Below are 26,534 nucleotides of genomic sequence, written 5' to 3'. Positions count from 1 at the left end.
CTTCTTCTTCTTCTATTTATTTATTTATTTATTTATAATTTATTTTTTATGAGAAGTTTGTGCTTCTTTATTAGCAATACTAATTACAAACCCTAATGATAGGTGAAAACACCATTTTAGTCCTTATATTTTAGGGTAACGGTTAATTTAGTCCTTACCTTTAGTGGTAGTCAATTTGATCTCTATTATTTTCAACTTGTTGTCAATTTAGTCCCTATTATTAACTCACTAACGAAAAATTCTTGCGTGGCAAATGGTCTGCCTTATTGACACACATGTGGCTGACATAATAATATAAAATCAATTAATTAAATATTAAAAAAGCCACACAAGCATTTTAATAATAAAATAAATCCATGTCAGACAAAAAATTTTAAAAAGATTAATTAAAAGAAAAAAAAGATTTTTTTTTTTTTAAACTTCAATTTCTTTTATTTTCTTTTGACTTCTTGCACTCTCTTAATTTCTGTTTCTATGCACAACACCCAGGAACACAACAATCTAACTTAAACCAAACAATAATTTATCAAATATCAAGACTCAATTTTCTTTTCAATTCTTTTCTTTTAATCTATTTTCTTAGTAGCCACATAATAATCATTCAACTATATATCAAAACCTCCACAAATTTGACTATCAACAATGGTTATTAGAAATTATAGATTTAGATTTGTGTGTGAGTCTGTGAAGAATGAGAGAGAAGGAAGGTGAGGGAAACTAAGAAAGTGCTCGGTATTGGGATTTTTATGGCTAAACACTCAATATTGGGAGTTGATTTTATATTGTGGTGTTGCTGGGTATTGTGTTTGGAAAATAAGAATTAAAGTGCAAGAATTCTAAAGAAAATAAAAGAAAGTGAGGATTTCTTAAAAAAAAAAAAAATAATTTTGTTTATTTTTTTTTCTTTTAATTAATCTTTTTAGAAATTTTATGTCTGACATGGATTTCCTTTATTATTAAAATGCTTATGTGACTTTTGTAATATTTAATTATTTGATTTTATATTATTATGTTAGCCCCATGTGCACCAACAAGGAAAACAGTTTGATATGTAAGCATTTTCCGTTAGTGAATTAACGGTAAGAATTAAATTGACTCTAAGTTGAAAATAACAGTGACCAAATTGACTGTTACCAAAATGTAGGGACCAAAATAGTGTTTTCACCTATAATTAACTAATGTGTAGCCCCGTGAATATGCGCGGATAGTCGGGTACAATTAAAAATAGTCACAATTATACGATTCAAATTATATATATATATATATATTTATTTATAAGAAGTTTAAATTATACATGGTATTAGCTTACATTTTTCAAAACCATACATTTCTAAAATATGTATTGATTTCTTATATTATATATATATATATATATAATTTATAATTTAATTAGTCTTAAACTCTTCGATTTTTGCAACTAATAATTCACTTGTCATAAAAATTAAAAACTTAGATAGACACATGACGGAAAATTGGACTTCAATTAAAATCCAATTTTGAATCTAATTGGATTTGGACTCTTTAATTTTTACAATCAATAATTCACTTGACACAAAATTAAAAATTAAATGGGACACGTGGCACAAAATTGAGAATCCAATATTTAAAATCTAATTGGATTTTCTCTATATTTTGACTAATAATATATATATATATATATTTGTAGGGACTCAATTTGGATTAGACCCAGAGTATGAATGGGTTTTCAGCCCAACTAGCCCAAACAATAAATTTATAGAGAGTGGATTGAAGGTTTAGGCACTGGCGTCGTTCACCAAACATGAACTTTCTTCTTTTATAAAAGAAAATACTTAGAACTTATTTACAAATGGGGGGATGCTCCTCGGCCCGTGGCAAGGAGCCTTTTTCTTCTCCTCTTCCCCCCTTCCTATCTTACTTTACTCGCTTTTCTTTTATAGTCTTCATCGTCCTATCTCATTCTTCCATCTGTTGATCATCCATTCGCCTTTCTTTTGGCCGTCCGTCCCTCAGAGGTCTTATCAGTACTCAAGTGGTTCACTCTGACTAATTAAATTATAAATTATATATATATATATATATATATATAATATAAGAAATCAATACATATTTTAGAAATGTATGGTTTTGAAAAATGTAAGCTAATACCATGTATAATTTAAACTTCTTATAAATAAATATATATATATATATATAATTTGAATCGTATAATTGTGACTATTTTTAATTGTACCCGACTATCCGCGCATATTCACGGGGCTACACATTAGTTAATTATAGGTGAAAACACTATTTTGGTCCCTACATTTTGGTAACAGTCAATTTGGTCACTGTTATTTTCAACTTAGAGTCAATTTAATTCTTACCGTTAATTCACTAACGGAAAATGCTTACATATCAAACTGTTTTCCTTGTTGGTGCACATGGGGCTAACATAATAATATAAAATCAAATAATTAAATATTACAAAAGTCACATAAGCATTTTAATAATAAAGGAAATCCATGTCAGACATAAAATTTCTAAAAAGATTAATTAAAAGAAAAAAAAATAAACAAAATTATTTTTTTTTTTTTTAAGAAATCCTCACTTTCTTTTATTTTCTTTAGAATTCTTGCACTTTAATTCTTATTTTCCAAACACAATACCCAGCAACACCACAATATAAAATCAACTCCCAATATTGAGTGTTTAGCCATAAAAATCCCAATACCGAGCACTTTCTTAGTTTCCCTCACCTTCCTTCTCTCTCATTCTTCACAGACTCACACACAAATCTAAATCTATAATTTCTAATAACCATTGTTGATAGTCAAATTTGTGGAGGTTTTGATAGTTGAATGATTATTATGTGGCTACTAAGAAAATAGATTAAAAGAAAAGAATTGAAAAGAAAATTGAGTCTTGATATTTGATAAATTATTGTTTGGTTTAAGTTAGATTGTTGTGTTCCTGGGTGTTGTGCATAGAAACAGAAATTAAGAGAGTGCAAGAAGTCAAAAGAAAATAAAAGAAATTGAAGTTTAAAAAAAAAAAAATCTTTTTTTTCTTTTAATTAATCTTTTTAAAATTTTTTGTCTGACATGGATTTATTTTATTATTAAAATGCTTGTGTGGCTTTTTTAATATTTAATTAATTGATTTTATATTATTATGTCAGCCACATGTGTGTCAATAAGGCAGACCATTTGCCACGCAAGAATTTTTCGTTAGTGAGTTAATAATAGGGACTAAATTGACAACAAGTTGAAAATAATAGAGATCAAATTGACTACCACTAAAGGTAAGGACTAAATTAACCGTTACCCTAAAATATAAGGACTAAAATGGTGTTTTCACCTATCATTAGGGTTTGTAATTAGTATTGCTAATAAAGAAGCACAAACTTCTCATAAAAAATAAATTATAAATAAATAAATAAATAAATAAAAGAAGAAGAAGAAGCACATACTCGTATAAAAGTTTATTTTCTGTGTGATATGAGAGTTTGCTAATCATTTACTATAACTTCTCCCAATTGTCATTATCATGATTCATGATAATTAAAATCCTGGAAGTAATAGTTTGAATCAATAACCGCGCCTACTTGATCTTTTAAGACTTTCCAAGTTCCAAGAGTATATGATATTACCTACATATTTAGTATTTACAACAAGAGCCATTGCGTGCTTTGACTGTAGGTTGCAATTTGTCAAATTGATGTTTCCATTTTGTGTAAAGATATTATTTTATGAGTGGAGCAGAATATAGAGTATAATGTCATTTAAAATTAGCATATACTATTTGTAGGGACTGGGCTTCAGCACTTTTACTATTGGATGAGTGGACTCAGGCCTAGCTAGCCCAATACAATGAATTTGTAGAGAATGGGTTTAAGAACTTGGCCTTAATGAGAATTACAATAACTAGACATGGTTATGAATGGATCAAATAACAAGGAAAACAAACTTAAAGTGTGAAACTCTGTCCTCGGCCCCCAATTGAGGGACTTGAAGTTCTTCTTGTTTTCTTAGTGTCTAGTTACAAAGGTTTCTAAGATGATACCAGCTACTATAATGATTTCTGCTTCCTTGCCTCCCTTTTCCAGAAGGATTTCTTACGTTATATACCCTCTTTCAGTTGATCTTGGCCCTTCATTTGTTAATCATGCAGGTTACTACCTGAGTGCTTGTCCCATCAGCCGCCTTTCTCAGCTTTCTGTGAGATGCTGCAACTTAGACAATACTGTTCAAGGGTTATTTCCTCATTAATGCAGCCAGGATGTGAGTTGTGGGCATTTAATATGGGGGTGGCAGTTTCTCCTTAAATTGCTCCTCCATCAGGCTTCCATGGCTGACCCCTTGCGCTTGTCTTTTTCTTGAGATGCTTTTGGAGGCTGCCTTTGATGGCGTGTTGCTCTTCCCTTCTATTATCTCAGCTCGCCGTGGACGGGATCATCCTCGACGATGTATCTTGGCAGCTTGGACTTTCTACTTTCATCATCGGACATTTCTACCTCCTCATCGTGGGCCTTTGGGCCTAGTATAAGGTGGCCTGGGGTTGCCAGATTCTTAGGCCCCACAATAGCCTCTCAAAATCCTGCTATCCAGCTCCTCGAACGGGGAGGAAGATTTTGATGTCCTCGAGCCCTTGTCGTGGCTTGTCAAGTCTTGTCCTTCGTCAGTGCCAGAGTCTTTTCATTTGCCAAGGCATGTTTACGGTGCTTCGGTATGCAAAGTGCGCCCTCATTAAATTCTAACTACTTTGTACTCCCCACGTTCTACAGTGTGATGCCAATCCAATGGCTAGTGTTTTTATTGGTTATCGAGCAAGAGTTTTCCCGCTTTTGGGTTTTCTCTTTGATATAAATATCTTTCAAATCAACTTCGTTCACTACTTTAGCATTCCATTCGTTTTAGCGCACATACCTTGAATCTGCATACTTCCCCTGCGTATCTGTGTCTTTATAAATACTTAAAGCTTGTTTGAGGATCCTCCCACCTGTTTCGTAAGTCCTCTCAAACTTTTCCTCTTTGTTATACTGCACTTTCTCCTTCTTTCCGCCTTTTTTCTTTTTATATATCCTCGGCCCCATTCTCTTTCCTTAGTCTTTTTACTTCTCTATTCCTTTTGTAGAAATGGGTAGGTTTAAGAGTTTAGTAGATTCTAAGGATGCCACGGCGGATTTTAGGGCCCAATACAGGATTCCTCCTAATGTTGGCCTTAGGTATTGTGAGGAGGGGGAGTGGTTTGAGAAAAGGCAGGAGGGTGAGGTGGTGATCCCCATGATCACCTTTATAGAAGTGGCATGAGGATTCCAATGGGGGAGGTTATGAGGAGTTACCTTAGGTTCTTTCGATTAGCCCCTACCCAGTGCACTCCCAATGTATTCAGGATATTGGGCTATGTAGATGTGCTAAATGAGAAGATGGGGTTAGGGCTAACTCACCACGATGTTAATTGGGTGTATACCTTCATTATTTGAAGGGGAAAGGGTACTACCTGAAGACGAGGAAGCCTACAATTAGACTCATATAATGCCTCCCTAAGTCCAGTAAGGGCCTAAATAAGGACTTTTTGATCATGTATAGGGAATGGCATGATGGCCTCCCCTGTCCAACACAGGAAGGGCGACCAGGTGTGGTTCCAGGGTTAGTATGAATGATTGGTTTTTTCTTTTTTTTAATACTATGTGGGGTTGGCGTTACTTTACTGCCATTGACATGTTCTTCGTGGATTTTGCAAACAGACACGCCCTTGAGCCAAACTTCAGTCTAGTCAACAGAAAAAGTTTGGACAAAATCCTCAAGTCCGAGGTGTTCGTTAACGAGGAAGACGACCAACTTCGGGCAGCTCATCTGATTCGGGGGATCACGCCTATCTCACGCGCCTTTCAAGCACCCAAGTGTGTGATAAAGGCCAAAGATCCCCGTTTACACCGCATTAGTGTGGCTGTGGAGGGGTTTCTTCTTCCCAAGGACGCTGTAATTCCAGAGGGCGTACCCTTAGTGGGCTCATTTTCCTCCCATCCCAAGGTAGAGGAAGGGGAAGAGGAAAATTCAGAGAAAGAAGGAGAAATCGTGAATTTGGGCTCATCCGAGGACGAATTTGAAGTCTTCAACAGGGACCAATCACCCGAGGATCCTCATGGTGACCTAGGCGACCCAAGCTGTATAGAAGCGAACCTTGCCTCGGTGGATATCATCTCGAAAGAGGATATGGGCATTCAAAGGAAATCAAAAAAGAGTTTGCTGGAGCTCATAGAATCCCAACCTGGGACAGGTGCACCCAGCGAACCGTCCCTCCCCAAGCTTCCTCCTCCTCCCTCAAAACTTCCTCCTCCTCCTACTCAACTGTCCTTGCCTCCCAAGGTAGAACTGGTCGACCTGAAGAGGAAAAGAGAGGAGAAGGGCAAGGACGTGATAGAGGCTGGAAGGTCCCACCCAACATCCGAAGATGAGTCCCCACGAGCAGCGAAGCAGCCAAAGATTGGACCAGGGGGACAGAGGGGTTCAGATAGAAGAGATACTCAGCCCACTGAGCCCCAAGCCTGGTTTCCAGCCCCAATGCTCCATGGTGAGCCCTTAACAGAGAACGCATCTATTCGGGACTTCCATGGAGGCACTGGATGCCATGTGGCCTTGGCTTTGGAGGAGGCTCATCTGCTTCTAGCTGATATGGCCGAGCTATGGAGTATTAGGAGGCCAAAGGTTTTCCTGAACCTCAAAAGATACTTGGGCATGGTATGCATCCCCTCTTTTTCCCTAGTCACTTTACCTTAGCTTGTAAGGTTACTAACTCATTTTTCTTTTCTTCCTTCTTCCTTTTTTTTTATAAGGCTGTCCAAGCGACTTTTAGGATTGAGGAGATAAACAACTCCTGCTACCGTCAATTGGACGAAAAGAGGAGCAGGCGCTCGGCAGCCGTGGAGTCCCTTAAGATCGCTGACCACTCCAACCAAGATCTAAGGAATAAATTAAGTGAGGAGGAGCAGGCGAGGAAAAGTGCTGACTCAGCCTTGGCATGTGCGCAAAAACAAGCTAAGGACCAGAGGCTGCTTCTTCGTGACGCTAAGGCACAGCTGGCCACTTCTAAAGAGCAAGTAGCAACCCTTCAGAAGAAGCTAGCTGAGGTCCAAAAAGAGAAAGATCACGTTGAGAAGGCTCGGGTTGAGGCTGTGAGCGCAAGGGCAGAGGCCAAGAAGGCCAAGGAAGCGGCTGAGCAGTACGATTACGACATCGGTGTGGCTGAGACCAAGAATACCCTTATTCATTCCTGTTTATTCCCATAAAAATAATAATATGCTTCCTGTGTTATTTAAAAACTGAATAAACTTGAAAAACATAGAATAAGGAAATAAATGGAAGAGAACAGCATAGCTGAAGTAGGGATGGCATATAATATGCTAAGCAGTAGGGATGGCATATAATATGCTAAGCAGTTATGTTTTCAACCGCTATACAGTTCTTGATCATAGTCACATTGCAACATCTTGATTAGAAGGAGCATTTCTTCTGTTAGTGGCTCAAGTATACATAATTGAGATGACTAATATCCTTATTGGGTGCATTTGTATTTTGTAGGTGCTCACAAGTGACCTTGTTTTCTCTGTTCCAATGAATGAGACATATAAACTTTTTGGTGTGGATGTGAAAGATGTAGTTACTCTAGAGAAATATTTGCAAGATTATTTCACAAACATACTGAAGAAATTGAAAGATCTCAAAGCACAGTCAAAGCAAACTGACATCTACTTCTGAATGAAGTCCATCTTGTAACTGTAAATGTAACCATGAACGTATCAACAAGTTTGATACCTGATAACAGTCATCAAAGAGGAATGCTATTCATTTGGATCCTTTTACCTCACCCTTTTTTGTTTCCTGTCTTCCAATCAGTAATAATTTAAACCAATAGCAACCCTACACTTAAAAGTTAAAAAGTAGGTCACTTGTTCCATACAAGCTCAATGAAATAATCTAGCGTTTCTCATAGGAAATTAGAAATAACTCCTAGACTTTATGCATCCCCATTTTCATGGGATTGGGCTGATGTAACGTAGGAAAAAATTTTGCATGGGCCGGCCTTCAAACTTTGTGTTTCCAAATGTTTGAAGTTTGAAGTTTGAAGTAGACTTCCAAATAAAGTTATGTGAGTGTGATGGATGTTGGACAAAGTTAAAGTCAAGGTAACACATGATCTAATAGGACTCAGCTAGACAATCCTAGCTTTTATTTTATTTTATTTGCTGAATAGCCAACCTTAACTTAATAGCCTAATAAAATCTCCACTTGCTGTAAGTTGAACAACAAAAACCCTCTTTTTTACAATTAATAATTATTAGAAACTAATGAAATATTCTTCTCAAAAAAAAAAAGAAAAAAAGAAAAAGAACCTATTGAAATATAGTTGACTTGAAACTTGAAACTAATAAAAACAAATTATTTAGTACAAAATACGATATAACCGTAAAGTCATATGAAAAAAATTAATTTTTATTGCTTTCATTGGTTTGGAATAGCATAAATTTTCAGTTTTTTCCTCTTACTCAGGAGTTCTCTATTACATAAAAAAAAAAAGTATTTTAGTATGTATAATATTTATGAATCTTTTATCAATCCAAATCTTTAATATAATTGTGTTAATTAGTTAGAGCACTAGCATTGATGCACCAAAAACTTACTTTTGCTACTTTAGGATAATATTTTACAATACACTATATATTTTTAGTAGCCAGCTAGTTGCAATGGAGAGAGACATACGGCTGTAAACAAGTCGAGTTTTGTCGAGTAGTACATGTTCAAGTTTGGCTCGCCAATAAAAATTAAAAGCTCAAGCTTGGCTCTAGCTTGTGACAAGCATAAAACAATATTTGAGCTTGAGCTTGAGCTTGTGAGAAAGCCAAAAAGCTTGGGCTTGGCTTGGCTTGATTAGTTAGTCAAGCCAAGCTTGAGCTTAATACAAGCACAAACTTGAGTTCAGGTCAAGTTTTTGAGCTTGAGTTCTAAGAAAATTACATTATAGAATGCTTAAAATTCCAAAATTAAGTATAAAAAAAAAAATAGTATACTCATTTTATTATGCTTTTAGTCACACTTATGGTTAATCATTATTCAAATTTAAATTTTACATAATTAAATCTATTCATTCATCCTTCCTTGTCTATAATTTCAACAATTTTTTTAAATACAGTTTTTACATTCACGTTAGATGGTGAAGAACTAGAAAAATGTTTGTTTGTAACTATTATGAATAAGAAAATATTAACATGTTTTATAACTTTATATTAGATTATTGATGGGAAAAGGACATACGTGGCCGACTTAAATTTTTTTTATTTTTTATTTTTTAAAATGTAAACTAAAATCTAAACAATACTTGATTAGTTTAGAGGAAAGGAAAAAATTAAGATAATGGGTAATGCTCTCATATTGGTCATATCATTATTAATACATATGTAATGAATTTATTTAGTAAACACATATAAACTTAAATAATTCTATACTTGAATTATTTTGTATCAAGCCTTATAGCTCATGAGTTTGTTCATGAACAATTTTTTTTGCTTGGGCTTAGCTTGTTTATTAAACAAGCCTAAAACTAAGGCTCAAGTTTGGCTTATTTATAAACAAATAGATAAAAACAAGTTTTTATCAAGCTGAGCTAGAGTTGTTTATAAATGACTTGGTTCATTTACAAAGCATTGAAGTTATTGGATGTTATTTGGGTAGTAAAAATGTGGTGAAATTTTGTTATAGGCACAAAGCTAACTCCTTCTATTTGGGTGAAAAGAGCATTGAAGTTAGACTCGAGAGTGAGAGCAAGAGCAAATTGGGTTTCTTTTTGTCAATCAAAACCTCCAAAATCACTTCCTTTGCCTCTCCATTGTAGAGAGAGAGAACACGACACCATAATAGTCCATAGGTTAGACACACTTACTAGGGCAATAACAGAATTATAGGAAAACAAACGAAACTTTTTCCTATCAAAAACCGCTTCTCACCCTGAAAATCACATATATTGTATGTAATCGTATCTCATTCATATCCTCCAAAAACATCTTTCAAAATCCACAAACAAACCCAAACATCCAAATCTCTCTCTCTCTCTCTCTCTCTCTCTCTCTCTCTCTCTTTATATGCAAATCTTCTTGTAATCTATATTACTATTTAAGGGGGTTCTCTTGTTTAGGCTAGATTTTTTTTGTTCTAAAATACTCTCTTCATCCCTATGTTTAAGTAGAGATAGAACTAAAAGACATCTAGTAAAAATACAATCCTAACTTCTACTAAAATATTGCCCAAAAAATAAGGTCACTTTTCTATTAATTTTCAAATTTATTTATTAATTTATAAATTAAATACTCAAAATAAAAAGTAGGGCTGTAATCGGTTCGGTTCGGTCGTTTTTTTTTATCCGACCAACCGAAACCGAAATTTTCGGTTTTTAAAAGTCTCAACCGAAACCGACCGAAATTGTTGAAAAACTGTCGGTTTCGGTTTGTTTCGATTTCGGTCAGTTTTTCGGTCGGTTTCGGTTCCTTATCATTTATTTTCTAAGAAAGCAAACAAAGAAAAAAAAAAACAAACAAACCCAGAAATCAGAATATAAAAAAGAGAGAAGAAATTGCAAAACTAAACAACCAAGCACATGGGTTTTTTCAAAACCCTAACTTTATTTGCACATAAAAATTGGAAAAATAGCATTGATTCAATATTAAACAAACCCAGAATATATATATATATATATAAAATAAATAGAGAGAAGAAATTGAAAAAATAAACAACTAACTGACCAAGCACATGGGTTTTTTCAAAGCCCTAACTTTATTTGCACGTAAAAATTAAAAAAATATCATTGGTTCAATATTAAACAAACCCAGATTCTAAAAAAGAGAGAGGAAACTATGGAGAAATTAAAGAGAGAGGGAGGGTCACCGTGACACTGTGAGAATGAAAGGATTAGTCGATGTAGGGAGCCCGGCGTGTGGAGACCAGCATGTGGAGGCCGGTGCAGGAAGGCCGACGTGTGGAGGCAGCATATGGAGGCGTGGAGCGGTGAGAGAAAAGGAAGGATTGAGGGCTGAACTCTTTAAAAGACAGAAAAAATTGAGAGAAGAAGTTGGGGAAGGGGGCGGCTGAACTGAAGAAAAGAAAGGGGAAGAATAAATAGGGGAGGGGTATTTTCGTCTTTATGTCAATCTTTAGGGTTTTAAAAAATTAAATAGCAAAAAAGGCATACGCCCCCACGCGAAGGCTCGAACCCAGGATCAGCGGCCAAACCATAGAGTTGCATACCACTAAGCCTCTGATCTATTATGTAACAGAGTTAGATATATATATATATATTCGGTCGGTTCGGTTCGGTTTCGGGTAAAAAAATCCAACACCGAAACCGAAACCGAAAATTTCGGTTTTTAAAAAATGAAACCAAAACCAAACCGAATCGAAAATTTGGCAACGGTTCGGTCGGTTTCGGCCGGTTTATTCGGTTCGTCGGTTTTTTGCACACCCCTAGATCCAGAAAGAAGAATCTCGAGGGGCTATTATAGGTGCATTGGGTCCTAGAGCCTATTATTTATGTATATAATTGACCTAAGGCCTAAGCCGAGGACTGAAGGTGTCCGAAAGGGGTAACGCTGTCAAAAGAGCCCATGTTGGCAAACGAAGAAGTCAATTTAGATTATAACGGCCCAGGGGTTGTACCGAGGACAAGAGCCTCCTCGGCTAACCAAGGCCGAGGTCTATAAAGGTGGTCTGTCGTCCGGGGGAATGTCATTGAAACACTCAATTGATACGAATAAGCATTAAATGCTCTTGGGAGAAAGCTACTGTCACCACATTAAATGCTCTACAGTTAACTCTCTGGCCATATTAATGTGGAGGTGATACCTGAACAGTGGATTTCAGTCTTACAACTACTGCATGAAGACTTATGGGAGAGGTTGATAGGACAAGTAACAACACCAACCATCTGGCATGCATGTGGAAGGTAGGGATGAAAAGGAAAGACAATATAAAAGAAGGAAGGGGCAACGAGACTTGGAGATCGTGAAATCAATAAAGAAACACTGTAGAAATCTAGAACCAGACTTGTAACCATATTTGAGAGCATTATACAAGAAACAATCTCCTCGGACTTTGCCAAGGACATTTTTTATTCAATTCAAACTTGTCTATTTTCACTCTTTTGTCACCAACCTACTTAACTTGTTGCTTGATTAACTAAAACCCAATTTTCTAACCATTCTCTACAAGTTCATTGTTTTGGGCTTTTTAGGCCTAAGTCCATTCATATTTTGGACTAGGAATTTAAATCTGGTCTCTACACTACATATATAGTAGTACATTCTTTTGAAGCAAAAAAAAAAAAAAAAAAAAAAAAAAGTGTGGAGGAGGGGGGGGGGGGGTTCATAGTAGCAGACAGGTGCATGACAATTTTTTCCCTGCAAATTGGTTACACATTGAAAATAGCAAATTCATGGTAGTATCTAATGACATCCCTTTTTTTTTTTTTTCTTTTGATTGGTAGGTCTACCTGCGCACCCAATGGGTTTTGAACCTCAAACCTCACTCACAAGCTGACAAGCCCATACATACCTATAAAATATCATAATAAAAAATGGGGGGCATTTTTTCCTCTCATACAAGATATCCCTATATTAGAACTTTGGGAATTGAACTCTCCAAACAAAATTGGGGGTAAGGTTGCCTACCATGACCTCCCCCTCACATTAGCCCCTGCAGAATCAAAAACCCAGAAGAAAAAAAACAGTCTTTAGAATAAGAATGGAAAACGAAGATACAAACCCCTTCAAATGTAAATATAGAATAATCATCATAAGCTTGAGGAAAAGTTAACAAAGTCATCTAATCGGATACCTTAAGTGCAGTAACAAGTTTTTCAGGTTCAATAAGTGCAATTTTCCCCAGTCGTTTTGTTTCAACATTGCTAACACCTTCTTCCTCACTTTCAAAGTGGTTAAATAGTAATTTAAGAATCTTCTCATCACCAGAATCCTGGTATTCTGCTTTATCTGATTGTCTTAATATGACCTGCAAGACGGGAATGGGATAAAGAAATTTAAAACACTGTGTAGGATAATATTTAGCTCAAAGACAGAATGGTAATTTGAAAGCACACACCTCCTTCAAAGTAAAGCTAAAGATATTGTTTCTTCTGCTAATTATCAATCTGGTCCAAGATAAAGGCAAACACTCGTATAGATAACCAACAGCAATATTGCGGAGAGCATAGGAGGCTGCAGAAGTTCCACAATCATACTTGAATCTCAAAGAGAAGGTTACCAACGACTGTTCCATGGTTTACAATCAGCTTCCCTAAGAGAAAATAAAATAACCGAACAGAACATGGGCTATCAATTAAATATAATAAATTTGTTTAAACAAGTTGAAACAAAGATTTGTCAGAATATAAAGGCAAGAAAATGTCAAGAAGAGAACCCAACCTCTTGAGATTTCATGATCAGTCTTGNTCTAATCATTTAATTTGAAAATTTTTTAAAATCCATAATTCATAACCATAACTCATAGATTCCCAATTTAAATAAATAAAAACAAACAATTAAAAAAAACATCAAACATATGAAATTCTATACCCATTCAACAAAATCTACTTCGCATTGAATATTTTCTAATTATTTAACAAATAGACAATCTCTCTAATATCCAACAAAAATACCCTAAAATAACCCAACTTAAAATTTGGAATGATAAATCCTATTAGTGGATAGCAATAAAACAAAGATTATTCCTTTTGATTGACTATAACAGAGGCTAAATGACTATAGTAGAATTTTGTATATAGAGCTAAATTAAATGACTGGATTAATAAGAAATTTTCACTAAAAAGAGAAAGAGAGCGAAATAAAAAACATTTTATATAGACAATTCAAAGAAAGCTTTTGAGAACCTGAGACCAAGAACTTAATCTCCACAGAATAACATAGCTTTCACTTGGCCAAAATGGCCAAATACCACAATTTTTTGAAATTTTTAGCAAAAACCACTGTTTCGGAAATAAATGACAATCTACCACTTTTTCCAGTACTCAAGTTTGGTGAACTCGAGTACCTTATTTTATAGTTCCACCGTGGCTGCTGAGCTGGAAATTGCCGATTAAAAAAAATAAAGTGGTACTCGAGTATACTAGGCTCGAGTACCTTTTATAAAAAAATAAAGAAAATTTTTTTTCTACGGTACTTGAGTTTATCAAAATCGAGTATTGTGTAAATTTTTTTTTTTTTTTTTTTTTTTTTTACTTGAGGATAATTGACAAATAAACATAAAGATAAAAATAAGTAGCTTTATATGTTTTTATATATTTAAATAGAAGCATTGTAAGATATAGAGATTTTAATTTCGAAATATGAATTTAATTTCTACATTAATTAAAATTGTTCATTGTTTTCTCATAAAAATTGTTCACTATTTTCTATATAAACTATTTCTACGATTTTACATAAAATTATTTTCTATTCAGCATTATTTAAAAAATTGTTCACTCTCTTTTCTGCGTAAATTATTTTTTGTTCACTATTTAAAAAAATTGTTCACTGTTTTCTCGTAAAACACCTAGTGAAATCGTGTTTTCTAAATTTAAACATCAAATCTGAATGCTTTTTCATGTTTGAATTTCACAATAATTGAAAATCCAAATCTGTATGTTTTTCATGTTCGAATTTCACAATAATCGAATCTGTTTTTCTATATTGATAAAATCTATTTTGATACACACTTTGTCAAAATTATCCAACAATGATAGATTGTGATTGGTTGTTTATCACTTTCTAATAAGCTCACTATTTTTTCTACTTCACCTACAGTCTACCTTGTAGAAGTATAGAACAAGTGCGACAAAATGAGTAGAAATTAGAGATGATTTGAATACAATGAATCGTAATGTATTAAAAAATTCCCTTTATTACATTTTATTATTATTATTATTATTATTATTACTCCTTATTTAGTTTATCTAAAAAGTTAAACATTTTGGGTTTATCCAAAAATCTATGCCACAAAATACATTGCGGGAAATCTAGACCAAAGAACTGCCAAAATAAAAATTGAGCGGCACTGTTGCTGTACTTAAATAAGTTGTCATAAGCAGCATAAATTACCAACCAACCAAAAAAAAAAAAAAAAAAAAAAACAGAAACTACATCCACCTGATCAAATAAAGGTGGTAGGTTGGGTTTTCAGTTTTCACATACAACTTCGAAGTAGGTTCTTAACCAAATATTTTGTTTCTTTAAAGCCTTTCAATATCAGATTTGTTACATACTTTCCCTCTGTCTAGGGGCTGAGAGAGAATAGAATTTATATGTCTGGAAAAAAAAATGTTTGTAATAGAATCTATGTTGGTTTAATGGATGCAATTGTGCCTGAAAAATAAAGTAAAATGTAGCTCAATAATCAATTTTCTATTATGACTTTTACCTCAGAGCATGTTTTGAGTGTCCATTTATGTGTCTGATTTTGAACTTGTTTCTGTGTTTTTTTTTTTTTTTTTTTTTTGGTGTTTGAAAGTAGTTGTGCCTGTTAAAAGTACTGAATGCTGATGTTATGATCCATAACACTCAAAACTGTTTGTAAGATGGATTTGGCTCAAGTAGGACATGATATATTGTTCACTAATTTCTGCATAAACTAATTCTATTATTTTGCAAAAAATTATTTTCTGTTCAGCATTATTTAAAAAAATTGTTCACTCTCTTTTTGCGTAAATTATTCTCTGTTCACTGTTTAAAAAATTGTTTGCTGTTTTCTCATAAAACACCTAGTGAAATCATGTTTTCTAAATTTAAACGCCAAATCTAAATGCGTTTTCATTTTTGAATTTCACAATAATTGAATCTATTTTTCTGCATTGATAAAATCTGTTTCTACATTAATAAAATTTACTCTCTACACATCATGTTTATTGTATATTCGAATCTGCTTACTGCATTCATAAAATTTATTTTTTGCATTAAGTAAAACTGTTCACTGTTTTCTCATAAAAATTGTTCACTGTTTTCTGCATAAACTGTTTTTAGCATTGGCGCAGTTATTGCACTTAAATGGTTTTTGTGTTTTTTAAATATGTAACCATATGAATAATGGACAAACTCCATGAAAGAAAAATGAATGATTCGTATAAATAACCTAATGGTAAATCCCTTAAAAAATTCGAATTTGTAAAAAAGTTTGAATTAGTTGAATGTAGAAATTCGAAAAAATCGATGAAAAATCAATGAACGTACCAAGTCGTGAAGGTGTACATAAGATGTACAATTAGTCTAGACTTGTTGAGAAATTTGATTTCGTTGAAAGTACAAAATAATGAAAATTCAATGAAAAAGTATGTACGTTAGATGTATAGATCATATGAATTTGTTTAAAAATTTGAATTCGTTGAATGTACAAAACTGTGAAAACTCAATGGAAAGATTGTGTACATTAGATGTACAGATAGTACGAATTTGTTGAAAAATTCGAATTTATTGAGTGTGTAAAATCGTGAAAATTCAAATGAAAATTGAAGAACATACTAAATTGAGTAAACTTAATGGAAAATTAATTACATTAGATGTACAGATCATCCAAATTTGTTTCCAAATTTGAAGTCGTCAAATGTACAAAATAGTGAAAATTCAATTTAAAACTATGTACTAATGTACTAATCATCCTGGTTTGATGAAAATTTCAAAATTGTTGAATGTACAAAATCGTGAAATCTTAATGGAAAATCGAAATTTTTGAACATACCAAATCGTGAAAATTCAATTCTTAGAATCAATGATTAAATATGGTTAGAATTAATAGATTAATTTTAACAATTTTCTTATTTGATTTTATGTTACATCAAATTATCAAGATGTTCTACATGTGTATTCTTTAATTATCAACTTTAATTTTAATTTATAATATTATCAAGATTATATTAATTTTAGATTTATCAATTGTTTAGTACATTTTTTTAAAAATAATTATCAATTTAAAATTCAATTTGGAATTATCAATTTAATTTAGTTTTAGGAAGAAATCTTACCCCTTATTTTAGTGAAATAATTATTGTAAGGTAGGAATTTGTTCCCCCCACATCTAATTGTATCCTACCGCGGTGCCTGGCGCGGTGCGGTTTTGTCCTCGTCCCCGAGTGCAGGCACGAGCAAGCAAGCGCCTAGCTTGGACTTGTACTCGTCGAGTCCCACATCGGTTAGAGAGAGCGCCTCACTACCCTTTATAATGCTTCAGGAGCTTGGGTAGTGTACCACTACTCACGCGTGAGTAGTGGTACACTACCCAAGCTCCTGAAGCATTATAAAGGGTAGTGGGGTGCTCTCTTTAACCGATGTGGGATTCCAGGCTTGGGGCTGAGACTATGAAACCCTCCTTGCTTGCCTGCACTCGGGGACGAGGGGCAAAAACCGCACTGTGCCAGGCACCGCGGAGGACAACAATTAGATGGGGCGGAGGCAAGCTAAGGCTCATCCTAACCCCAAAAAGCGCTTTTTGTAAGGTAGGAATTTGTTCCCCCCACATCTGATTGTATCCTACCGCGGTGCCTGGCGCGGTGCGGTTTTGTCCTCGTCCCCGAGTGCAGGCACGAGCAAGCAAGCGCCTAGCTTGGACTTGTACTCGTCGAGTCCCACATCGGTTAGAGAGAGCGCCCCACTACCCTTTATAACGCTTCAGGAGCTTGTGGTATTTGGCCATTTTGGCTGCTTTCACCTAATATGACAGGTAACAGTTTAGTTGTTTACATATTGATTATCTGTCCAACGTAATGTCAACCGAAGCTGTAGGAAGCAATTGTTGAAGCAATTTGAAAGTCGCTGACCTGTTCTATATAAAAGCGTAAAAAACCCTTTTAACTCTGATAATATTCCACTTGAAATCCAACGTAATTTAATTCCAAGCAATGTCAACCCGTTGCAATTGCTTTCGGCCCCTTATTTCTCACGTTCATGCTCTTTGTCAATGTGGTGCTTGGGTGCAGAGTTGGGTTTAAAAAAAAATTCAATTACGTTTTTTTTTTTTTTTTTTTAAATTGTGTTGATGTGAAAAATTGTGAGAGTTTCAAAGGCTTTAGTTATATATATATGTATATATTTGAGTAAATTGTAATAGTTATTATAACACACATGAAAATAATAATATTAGTGTTTTAAACTCGATTTATAATATATATAGATTATTAAAAGCTGAATCATAATATTTAATGTTGCTGCACTCCTGTTGAGCTACATCAGCAGCCATGTCATTTCTAATTTTTTAAAAAATTTTTCCTATAATTTTAAAATACTCTTACCAAATCTTTCCCTAATTTTAAAATACTATTAAAAAGAAAATGATTTCCAGTCATATCTCTACCCTAAAGTCCAATCTTTATAGCTTTAATTATGTTCACCGTAAAGCCCAAAAAAATGAATATTACATTGCTGTCCACCATTAAGCCCAAACCCAACCTTTTATTCTTTTCAACGCCAACCCTTTCTTCTTCTTCTTCTTCTTCTTCAGACCTTCAGCATGACTAACGCCAACTTGTCTCTCTTCCAAAGACAGATTCAATACTTCAGACCTTCAGCTTTCTAACTCCAACCTCTCTCTTCCCTTCTTTGTCTCTTCCTCTCCTTATTTAAGTGAATGACTCCTTCATACCTTATCACTATCTCCCCTCCTTTTGCTCTTCCTATCTTTCACGGTTTCAAAACTCCTTATTTAATTGAATCAGAAAACAACATATATAAAGAAGAGCTCAGAAAACTGACAGAATGTGGATGATTCACTTTAGGTATTTCACCTTTGTTCATGTTTCGTTTGGGAGTGTTTCTTTTGAATGATTTTCTTAGATTGATGGGTTTGGAGCCCAGTAGTGGGTTTTGCTAATTTCAATTATTGGAAGCATTGCTCTCTCTCTTTTGTATTTCAGTAAGTCAATTAACATTCCGTTTCCTATCCATATCCTTTTGTGAGAGGCAAATTGGTTTGACCACAGGCCTAGGTTCAAGGCCACCGTCAACTTTAATGGCAAGGAGTTGTTAGCTGCCTCCTCTGTACGAGCCATCAAGGTATACTTAAATTTTATTTTCTATGTATATTTAAAATTTTTAGGGTTAATTCTTCTATGTTTTCCTGTTTGGGTATTGAGTTTTTAGTTTGCAATTTTTTGTATTTTTAGTTGTTGTCGTTGGCTGTAGAGAAAAGCTCAAAAATTAGGTTAAGGAAAATTACCCCAATTTGTGATTATTTTTATTAGGCTTATATCAAGTTGAGGTTATACAACTTCAGGGAGATCAGAGGAAGAATGTTCCCACCTTCCTTGTGCAGGCTAGCATTGTGAAGAAGGAACATATCAAGATTCATTGTTTTTGAATAGCTGCAGCCTGTAGGTCAATCTCCAAATGTGGTTTGCATTATTCTCGTCACACTATAGTGGATACCTTATGATCTGAACCTTAGATTGTAGCCATAATACATGTGACTTTGTTATATGTACGTCTATCTTCAGTGTCAATTTGGTAGTTTTGCTACTTGTTGAGTTGTGTGGGAGGGTCATTATGGATTGTACCGAAGCTTTTATCCATACCTTAATCAATAATACTAATTTCATGTTTTATATAGATGTTTGTGCATTGATTGGATGTATTTAAATGTCTAATTGATTTAATTGTCACGTAATTAGGTATTGCCACATTCAGCTATGATAAATTGATAATAGAGTAGATAAATTAACAGAAAAGGCCAAGAGTTATTCAAACAAGAGATGAACACCATAATAACTTCTTTTGTTGCAGATGCTTGCAATTTTTTTCTTTTCATGTTTGTAGCTGTACATCATTAAGCAAGGGTTACATATGATTCTTTATTCATTGTTTATTTTTAGTAAGGTTAATTTAATTACTGCATTTGAAGTTTTTTTTCCTCCTTTGAAAAAAAAAAAAAAAAAAAAAAAAAAAAAGGAAATTAAAACCTAGTTTTTTTTTTCCTGAAAGGATAACTATAACTATAATTTAATTTGAAGCAGATTCTGAAGAAAATATGTGATGATCCACATCTCTTGACAAAGAGAGCTGCTGCAGATGTCTTGGAAGGAATGGAATCAATGCTAAAACCAGATGTTCATGTGGCTGAAAAATTGGCAATGCACATAGCTGATGTAGCTGATACAGATGACTTGGAAGAGAAGCATGATATTGTCTCATGCAAAGTATCTTTCATATTGTCTTTATTGGTGGGTAATGCTGCACATGGATTAATATATGCCCCAGATATTTAGGTTGATTGCTCAATATGATTATTTCAATGATTTTTTACAGGATAACTTGATACGAGAAGGCCATTGTGTTCTTATCTTTTCCCAAACCCATAAGATGCTTAATCTTATCCAGGTTAGTCTTAACTTCGTTTCCTTTTCAAAACTTGTCTTAAATATAGACTATATAGTGGATATTATGGGGAAGGGGAACATAAAGTTTTTGTTTATTTAATTATTTTTTGTGTAGTGGATAGTCTTAGGACACTTTTCTCAATCAAGGTTTGTCTTTTGAGTCATCACTCCATCTTTATTAAATTCTTTAAAATAATAACTGAAGTATGCCTGTTTCATGTGAAATTTAATCTCTTCTCCAGGATTTTATTCTCTAGGAAACTACATCAACTTGAACACACAAACCTGCATTCATGTAGAATATGATAATTTTATATGTAGAGCCCTCTCCATACTTGTTGCTACTCTTTTTGCATATTTGGACTCTCCATGAATTTGATATTCCTATCATTCTAAGTAAGTTTTTTGTCCTATAACTATTTGCTCTAATCCTAAAAGGCTAAAGGGGTGAAAACAATCTAAGATTATCATCTTGGTATCTATCATCTCGTTTATATCATGTTCCTTTTGATAGATTCAATTTCACCCTCTTCTCTATGCTCCTTCCTATTTCTTCTACATGCCTCAATGCAATGTAGTTGAAATAGGTTGCCTGTTCTTTATTCAACTTTTAAATCTGCCTTTCATCAAATTTTTATCCTGTGTATGTATATGCTCTTATTTCTATGTCAGTTTAGACGGGTTCTTTTTATTCTTGCTTGTCCTCTCTCTCTCTCTCAATTTGTATACATGTTCCTTGTCTATTCTTTGATTTGGTTTAAACACCTAGTACTTGTCTTTGCTAACAATTGCTTGTTTCTGAATTGCCAATACTGCATTTGCTGCACTTATTCAACCTTTTTACATTCCAAAATCTGTGGCTTTCTAAAATTAATGTGTGCAGTACATAAAATTATTTTTCTCCTATATTATATGAACTTTGATGTGGGTCTATTAAGCGTTTAAGTGAGTAGTTGTTTGGCATTGCAGCAAAGTGAAATAAAGATAAATGTTTAGTTTATGTAGGTTTTTTTTTTTTTGGGTACAGGTTTGTATATATCTGCCACATAATGCTTGTCATAATATGATGCAAGTTGATGTTCTACCCATCATGTGAATTCATCTTGGGGTTCACTAATTGTCTACAATTAGAAGTTTAACCCCTGTTTGATTCATATTATGTGAAAAACAAGCTATTTTTTGTCGCTATGCATATGTAGAAGTTGCAGTTTTTATTCTCATTGAGGCAAGTTGCTGCTTCTATTTTCATTTAACTCCAAGACATTTATTCGGACACATTTGCACATTCTGTCCATAAATGTTAGTGCGATATAGTTATTTGGCATAACCTATGACTTTTCTTGTGTGGTATGAATAATTCCTTCACCGTTTTCACTAAGATATGTATGAATTATGTTAGGATAGTTTGCATAAGATCCCCATATTAATAGCTAGAGAAACTCATTAGATGTTGCATTTACATCCCTGGTTGTACACTAGTTGTAGAACCAACAATTTTTCTTGAATATCGTATAATTGGGAAAGGGATCCTCTCTATTTGAATTGGTTCCATTTCATGGTTGAGATTATATCCCTAGTTGTACCAACCTAAACATGTATAGACCGCCACATTATTTAAAGTTTTAAATGGCATGGCAGTTTGTTCATTATTAGATTCGGAATATAAAATTTTGACTGTGAAATGGATGAAATTTAGGAATTGAAATGGAGAGGATCATGTTTCCTATTATTGGGGGTAAGACTGCCTACCAATCACCTCTCCTAATCCCGCAAAAGTGGGATTTTTGTGCACTGAGTATGTCCTTTTATTTTAGTGTGTATTTCTACTATAGTATACTTGGCACATACACTAAGGAAACTACATTTACAGAATTTGAGGTTTATTAGAGTTGCCATTTGAAGATGAAACTTCAAATCTTAAGGTTTGAAGCTTGTGGTACACTGATTTAACATTATAAATATCTTCTGTATAATGCAGCAGAAAATTCAAGGAGAATTGCGGGAAACGAATAGAGCAGGAAAAAAAAATTTTTAAAAAAAAAAAAAAAAAGGAAGAAGAAGAAGATAAAACTAGGAATCAACACCTAGCGATGAAACTTTGGAATCAACATCTAGGGTTGCCTAGAATTAGCACCAAGCTATTGGAAGAATTCCAACCTAAAGTTTATCAACCAAGTAAAGCATAACAATACTGAATCTTGGTGGAAAAAATTGCTAAATAGCACCTGACCAAACTTATTTAGTTATGTAGCACTTTTTTGGAACTCAAGTTTACCAAACTCGAGTTCCACGCATTACGTTTGATCAGATTTCCATAATGCTTGGAACTCTAGTTTGGGAAACTCGATTTGCACTTGAACTTGAGTTTGACAAACTCGTGTTCTAAAAAACATGCTACATAACAAAATAAGTTTGACCCAGTGCTTTTTCCTAAATATTTCAAAAAATTATGCTATTTGGCAAAATATGCCCAAACCTTGGGGCTTTTAAATAAGATTCCTAAAGCAAATAAAATAAAATCCATAATCTATTAGGTCAACAGGTCAGCTGGCAGCGGGCTTCCATCATGCATCCATAGTCACTGGATAGGCCAACTTCTTGCGTTGACATCCATAAACACACATGATTCGAGGCCTATCTAGTGTCTACACCACCATTAAAATCAAATATATTCTTGTTCACCTTGGATGCATGCTTTCACAGTGTTGAAATATAATCGATTGATTATTTATCGAGTTGGTTTTTGTTCTTCTAAGTCACCCTTTTTTTTTGCCTTTTGTTCAAATGAACTCAATCAAAGTGTGATGATTGAACATATCTAGGAATTGGATATGCTAGTGAGCTCTAATTCAAGTGGCACTTTCTCCCCTTGTAAGTTGTAAGAGCAAATTGGCGTGTGAGGTCGTGGGTCAGGATCCACCTGCGCGTGTGTAACTTGCCAATAAAAATATGTATATGAAACCTAAAATGATGAGTTAAGATGGTAATTTGATGTAATGTTAAGCACCATGTTTTCTTATTGACCTGGAGTTTGTTGTTATATCAGACTTTTCCATAATTTGACTTATTAGTTATCTTTTGTTTTATAGAATTCAATGGTATCCAGAGGTTACGAGTTCTTGCGCATTGATGGTACCACAAAAGCTAGCGACAGAGTAAATATTGTTAATGTAAGTGTTGTATAAAATCATAATGGTAAGATTTTCATTTTTTAAAAAAAAAATCAGTTTGTGATTCTCACGATCCTTTTATCTGTAGGATTTCCAAATAGGTGTTGGAGCTTCCATATTTCTTTTGACATCTCAAGTTGGTGATCTAGGCCTTATGCTAACAAGAGCAGACCGTGTGATTGTAGTTGATCCTGCTTGGAACCCCAGGTGCTCTTTCTAGTTTTTCTTTCTTTCTTTCTTTTTCTTTTTAATAAAAAAAATGGACAACTTTGACCAACCCACCTTGTTAGTTAGGCAAAACATCATTTTGGATACTCTTTTGTCTTTTCTGATGGTCATTCACCAAAAGTTATTCCATTTTTGAGTGAACTAGTATGACTAAGAACTATACTTTTTCACTGCTTTCATTGGATACTTGCATAATTCATTTTTACAACCTTCTCTCCCTCTCTCATAGGGTTCATCATACTTACCAGAAAAGGGGTCAACATGCACCTGTAACGTCTATTTGACTGTTTCTATTCTAGTTCTATTTACTTCATCTTTGCTTTATTTTTGTCCCATGAAATATAAGATGTTTGCTGGTCTGGTCATCAGATTTAGTTGTTTGTTAGGTTACCTATCATATAAAAGTTCAATGTGTTCCTCCATAGTGACCAGCGCATCCTTTTGGTTTGGCCAAATATGAATCTAATCTTAAAGAAGGGATGGGGGTGTTAGCAGCTTTGGAAGTAACAGAGGTCAAGGAAGTTGTTGAGGAATCAGGTATGAGTTGTGTTGCTGAATATTTTGTGTCTTCCCTTTCACTTCTTTATCTGACTAAAGCTATGACATTTAATAATATTTGTAAAAAAAACTATTTATGTATAGCTGCTTTGTTAATTTACCTTCGCTTGGCAATCTCTTTTTAAATTTTCAATTTCTCTGTTGTTTGTAGTGGTGTACAATTTATAGGTCTTTGAATTAGTATTCACATATGACTGCTTTCCTCCTTGCTTTCCATTTCTCTGTTTTTTTCCCCTGGAATTTTGAGCTTCCCAGTTTGTTAGAGTAATAACCTGTGGATCANTGATGTAATTTTTTGTTTTTATTTTTGTTTTTAATTTTTTACTTAGTTAAAATTAATTTTTTAATTTTTTAATTTTTTTAATACCAAATAACATTTTTTTATTATTATTTTAATGGCCACGTCAGCTAACAGTGCCATCCGTTTGCCACGTCAGCATTTTCCGTCTCTGATGTAACGGCAGGGACTAAAACAATAGGCGTTTTCCAAGATAAGGACTAAAAGCGGTAAAAAAAAAATTTAGGGACCAAAATGGAAATCGTGTGAAAATGTAGGGACGAAAATGTGCTTTTCGCCATAAAGATAATAACAGGTGGACATGAGCCTCTTTAAGTTTCAATATGTTTTAACTGGACCGTTTTTTCTGTTTGTGTGTGAAATGCATGCTACCAGACTAATAGATGCATGATCACCCTTCCTTGGTGTTTTGCAATTGTATGACAGGAGATCTTCTTCCTGGCATATCTATTTATTGGTTGAAAGTATGTTCCAACCATACTTTCTAAAACTTGAGGCATTAAATGTAACTGTGTTATTTTGAATAATTGAATGTGTCATTTAGAAATTCAAAGGAGGATTGTTCAAAACTGCAACTGAGCACAAAGAACAAATTCGGTACTTTCGCCAGCAAGTATGCACTTCCGAAAAAAAAAAAAGTGTTGCTTTACTACCAAGATTTCAAGAACGCTACTAATCAAAAGGTTTGATGTTCTTTTCTAAACTTGTGATAATTTTTTTGTAGGATCTTCGGGATCTTTTTAGTCTCCCAGAATAGGGGTTTGATGTCTCAGTTACCCAAAAAGATCTTCGGGATCTTTTTAGACCCATCCTACCGCTGGCACCCCCTCCAGCTTGAAATCTTGAGTCTGTTATTATCGAATGGATTTGAGGAGGCTTTGCTCTCTCGCCAAAGCCACCCCAATCTTCTACCCCATCACCCGCCCTTTAACCTGCATGACCTCTTCAACCTCTCACAACAACCAAAACCAGCCTCATTCGCCATTAGAGCTCGAGAGCCATCCACCAAAACCTCTCAATCAGAGTTTGCTCAACAAGGTATCTTCTATTCTCTCAAACCCATCTCTAGATTCATCTAAATGTAAATTCCTCATACCCCATTTGTTCCCTCACCACTTTAAATCTATTTTATTCTCTGTAGCTGTTAACTCTAATGCCAACCCCAAAACCACTTATATTGTATGTAATCGTATCTCATTCACATCCTCCAAAAACATCTTTCAAGACCCACAAACAAACTCGAACATCCAAATCTCTCTCTCACTCTCTATATTCAAATCATCTTGTAATAATAGGAACGGACCCAAGTGGGTGGCCTAAGGGGACCTGGGCCAAAAAAAAAAAAAAAAAATTTAGTTGGTAAAATTTTTCAAAAAAAAAAAAAAAAAAATTTAGTTGGTAAAATTTTTCCAAAAAAAAAAAAAATCTACCTCCCATCTTTTGAAATGGGAGGTAGTTTTTTTTGGTAGGTACACATTTAGCCTCAACCTTTACCCTTTGTTTTAAAATGGTCCTTATCTTTTGAAATATTTTATTTAGTTTTTATAATTTTAAATTTGTGTTAAAATGGTACTGCCATTAACTCTTACTTTGCTTTTCAAACAAAGTTGTTTGATAAGAAAATCTTTTCTTCTGTTAATGTCCAAATCGTTGAGATTTTGATGAATAGTTTCAACAGAAAATCAAAGCAAGAGTTATCAATAGAAATTTTTTGACACAAAATTAAAATTATAAGGACTAATATTATTATTATTTTGAAAACAAATATAGGAATGATTTTGAAGCAAAAGGTAAAAATTGAGGATTAATTAATTTAATCGTCTAATCAAAAAAATAAGAAAAAAAATGGAAGATAGTAAATCGGCCCAATGAGAGTAGGGCTTAAAGCTAAAGGCCCACCCATCAAACCGGGCACTGTCTATGTAAAA

At 34.0% G+C, this 26,534-nt stretch overlaps 3 protein-coding genes and 1 long non-coding RNA gene across 8 annotated transcripts in view; 3 read left to right on the top strand and 1 right to left on the bottom strand.

The window, feature by feature from the left end:
• Window positions 1-5,270, top strand: part of LOC136062930 (uncharacterized) — a 17,216-nt gene extending 11,946 nt beyond the window's left edge. Inside the window, exon 2 of the mRNA XM_065762663.1 lies at window positions 5,095-5,270. Within this exon, the coding sequence (XP_065618735.1) occupies window positions 5,095-5,270 (176 nt within the window). The remainder of the gene's footprint in view (window positions 1-5,094) is intronic.
• A 7,093-nt stretch (window positions 5,271-12,363) lies between these two features.
• On the bottom strand, window positions 12,364-13,454 carry LOC136062934 (cullin-associated NEDD8-dissociated protein 1-like). Of its 2 annotated transcripts, none has more exons than XM_065762676.1 (4): window positions 13,427-13,454; window positions 13,104-13,298; window positions 12,840-13,013; window positions 12,364-12,698 (listed from the first exon to the last, which is right to left on the bottom strand). In XM_065762676.1, the coding sequence occupies exons 2-4, from the start codon at window positions 13,278-13,280 to the stop codon at window positions 12,687-12,689; spliced, it is 363 nt and encodes a 120-aa protein (XP_065618748.1). In that variant the 5' UTR covers window positions 13,281-13,298; window positions 13,427-13,454; the 3' UTR covers window positions 12,364-12,686. The 2 variants fall into 2 exon arrangements, with proteins under 2 accessions (XP_065618748.1, XP_065618747.1); XM_065762675.1 differs by having other exon boundaries at window positions 13,104-13,271; window positions 13,427-13,448.
• Window positions 13,455-19,928: 6,474 nt separating this feature from the next.
• LOC136061047 (protein CHROMATIN REMODELING 24-like) lies at window positions 19,929-24,584 on the top strand. Of its 4 annotated transcripts, none has more exons than XM_065762671.1 (5): window positions 19,929-20,196; window positions 20,282-20,353; window positions 23,442-23,522; window positions 23,611-23,729; window positions 24,225-24,584. In XM_065762671.1, the coding sequence occupies exons 1-5, from the start codon at window positions 20,059-20,061 to the stop codon at window positions 24,277-24,279; spliced, it is 465 nt and encodes a 154-aa protein (XP_065618743.1). In that variant the 5' UTR covers window positions 19,929-20,058; the 3' UTR covers window positions 24,280-24,584. The 4 variants fall into 4 exon arrangements, with proteins under 4 accessions (XP_065618743.1, XP_065618741.1, XP_065618744.1 ...); XM_065762669.1 differs by having other exon boundaries at window positions 24,176-24,584; XM_065762672.1 differs by having other exon boundaries at window positions 24,137-24,584.
• A 307-nt stretch (window positions 24,585-24,891) lies between these two features.
• On the top strand, window positions 24,892-25,761 carry LOC136062927 (uncharacterized). Its single transcript, XR_010624659.1, has 2 exons — window positions 24,892-25,219; window positions 25,331-25,761. It is a non-coding gene; the product is annotated as an uncharacterized LOC136062927 (long non-coding RNA).
• The last annotated feature ends 773 nt before the right edge of the window (window positions 25,762-26,534 follow it).

Source organism: Quercus suber, unplaced genomic scaffold, assembly GCF_002906115.3.
Source record: "Quercus suber isolate HL8 unplaced genomic scaffold, Cork oak 2.0 scaffold_468, whole genome shotgun sequence".
Classification (NCBI taxonomy): Eukaryota; Viridiplantae; Streptophyta; class Magnoliopsida; order Fagales; family Fagaceae; genus Quercus; species Quercus suber.
Note: the sequence above shows the minus strand (reverse complement) of the source record. Positions and strands in the feature narration are given on the sequence as shown.

What these genes read in the sequence shown, in the direction of transcription:
- LOC136062934 (XM_065762675.1), bottom strand. An exon ending in TTAGCTTTACTTTGAAGGAG is followed by an intron (nt 13,014 to 13,103) that starts GTGTGTGCTTTC and finishes CCCGTCTTGCAG; the next exon opens with GTCATATTAAGACAATCAGA.
- LOC136061047 (XM_065762669.1), top strand. Translation starts at nt 20,059, where the DNA reads ATGGAATCAATGCTAAAACCAGATGTTCATGTGGCTGAAAAATTGGCA. An exon ending in CTTTCATATTGTCTTTATTG is followed by an intron (nt 20,197 to 20,281) that starts GTGGGTAATGCT and finishes GATTTTTTACAG; the next exon opens with GATAACTTGATACGAGAAGG. An exon ending in ACAGAGTAAATATTGTTAAT is followed by an intron (nt 23,523 to 23,610) that starts GTAAGTGTTGTA and finishes TTTTATCTGTAG; the next exon opens with GATTTCCAAATAGGTGTTGG.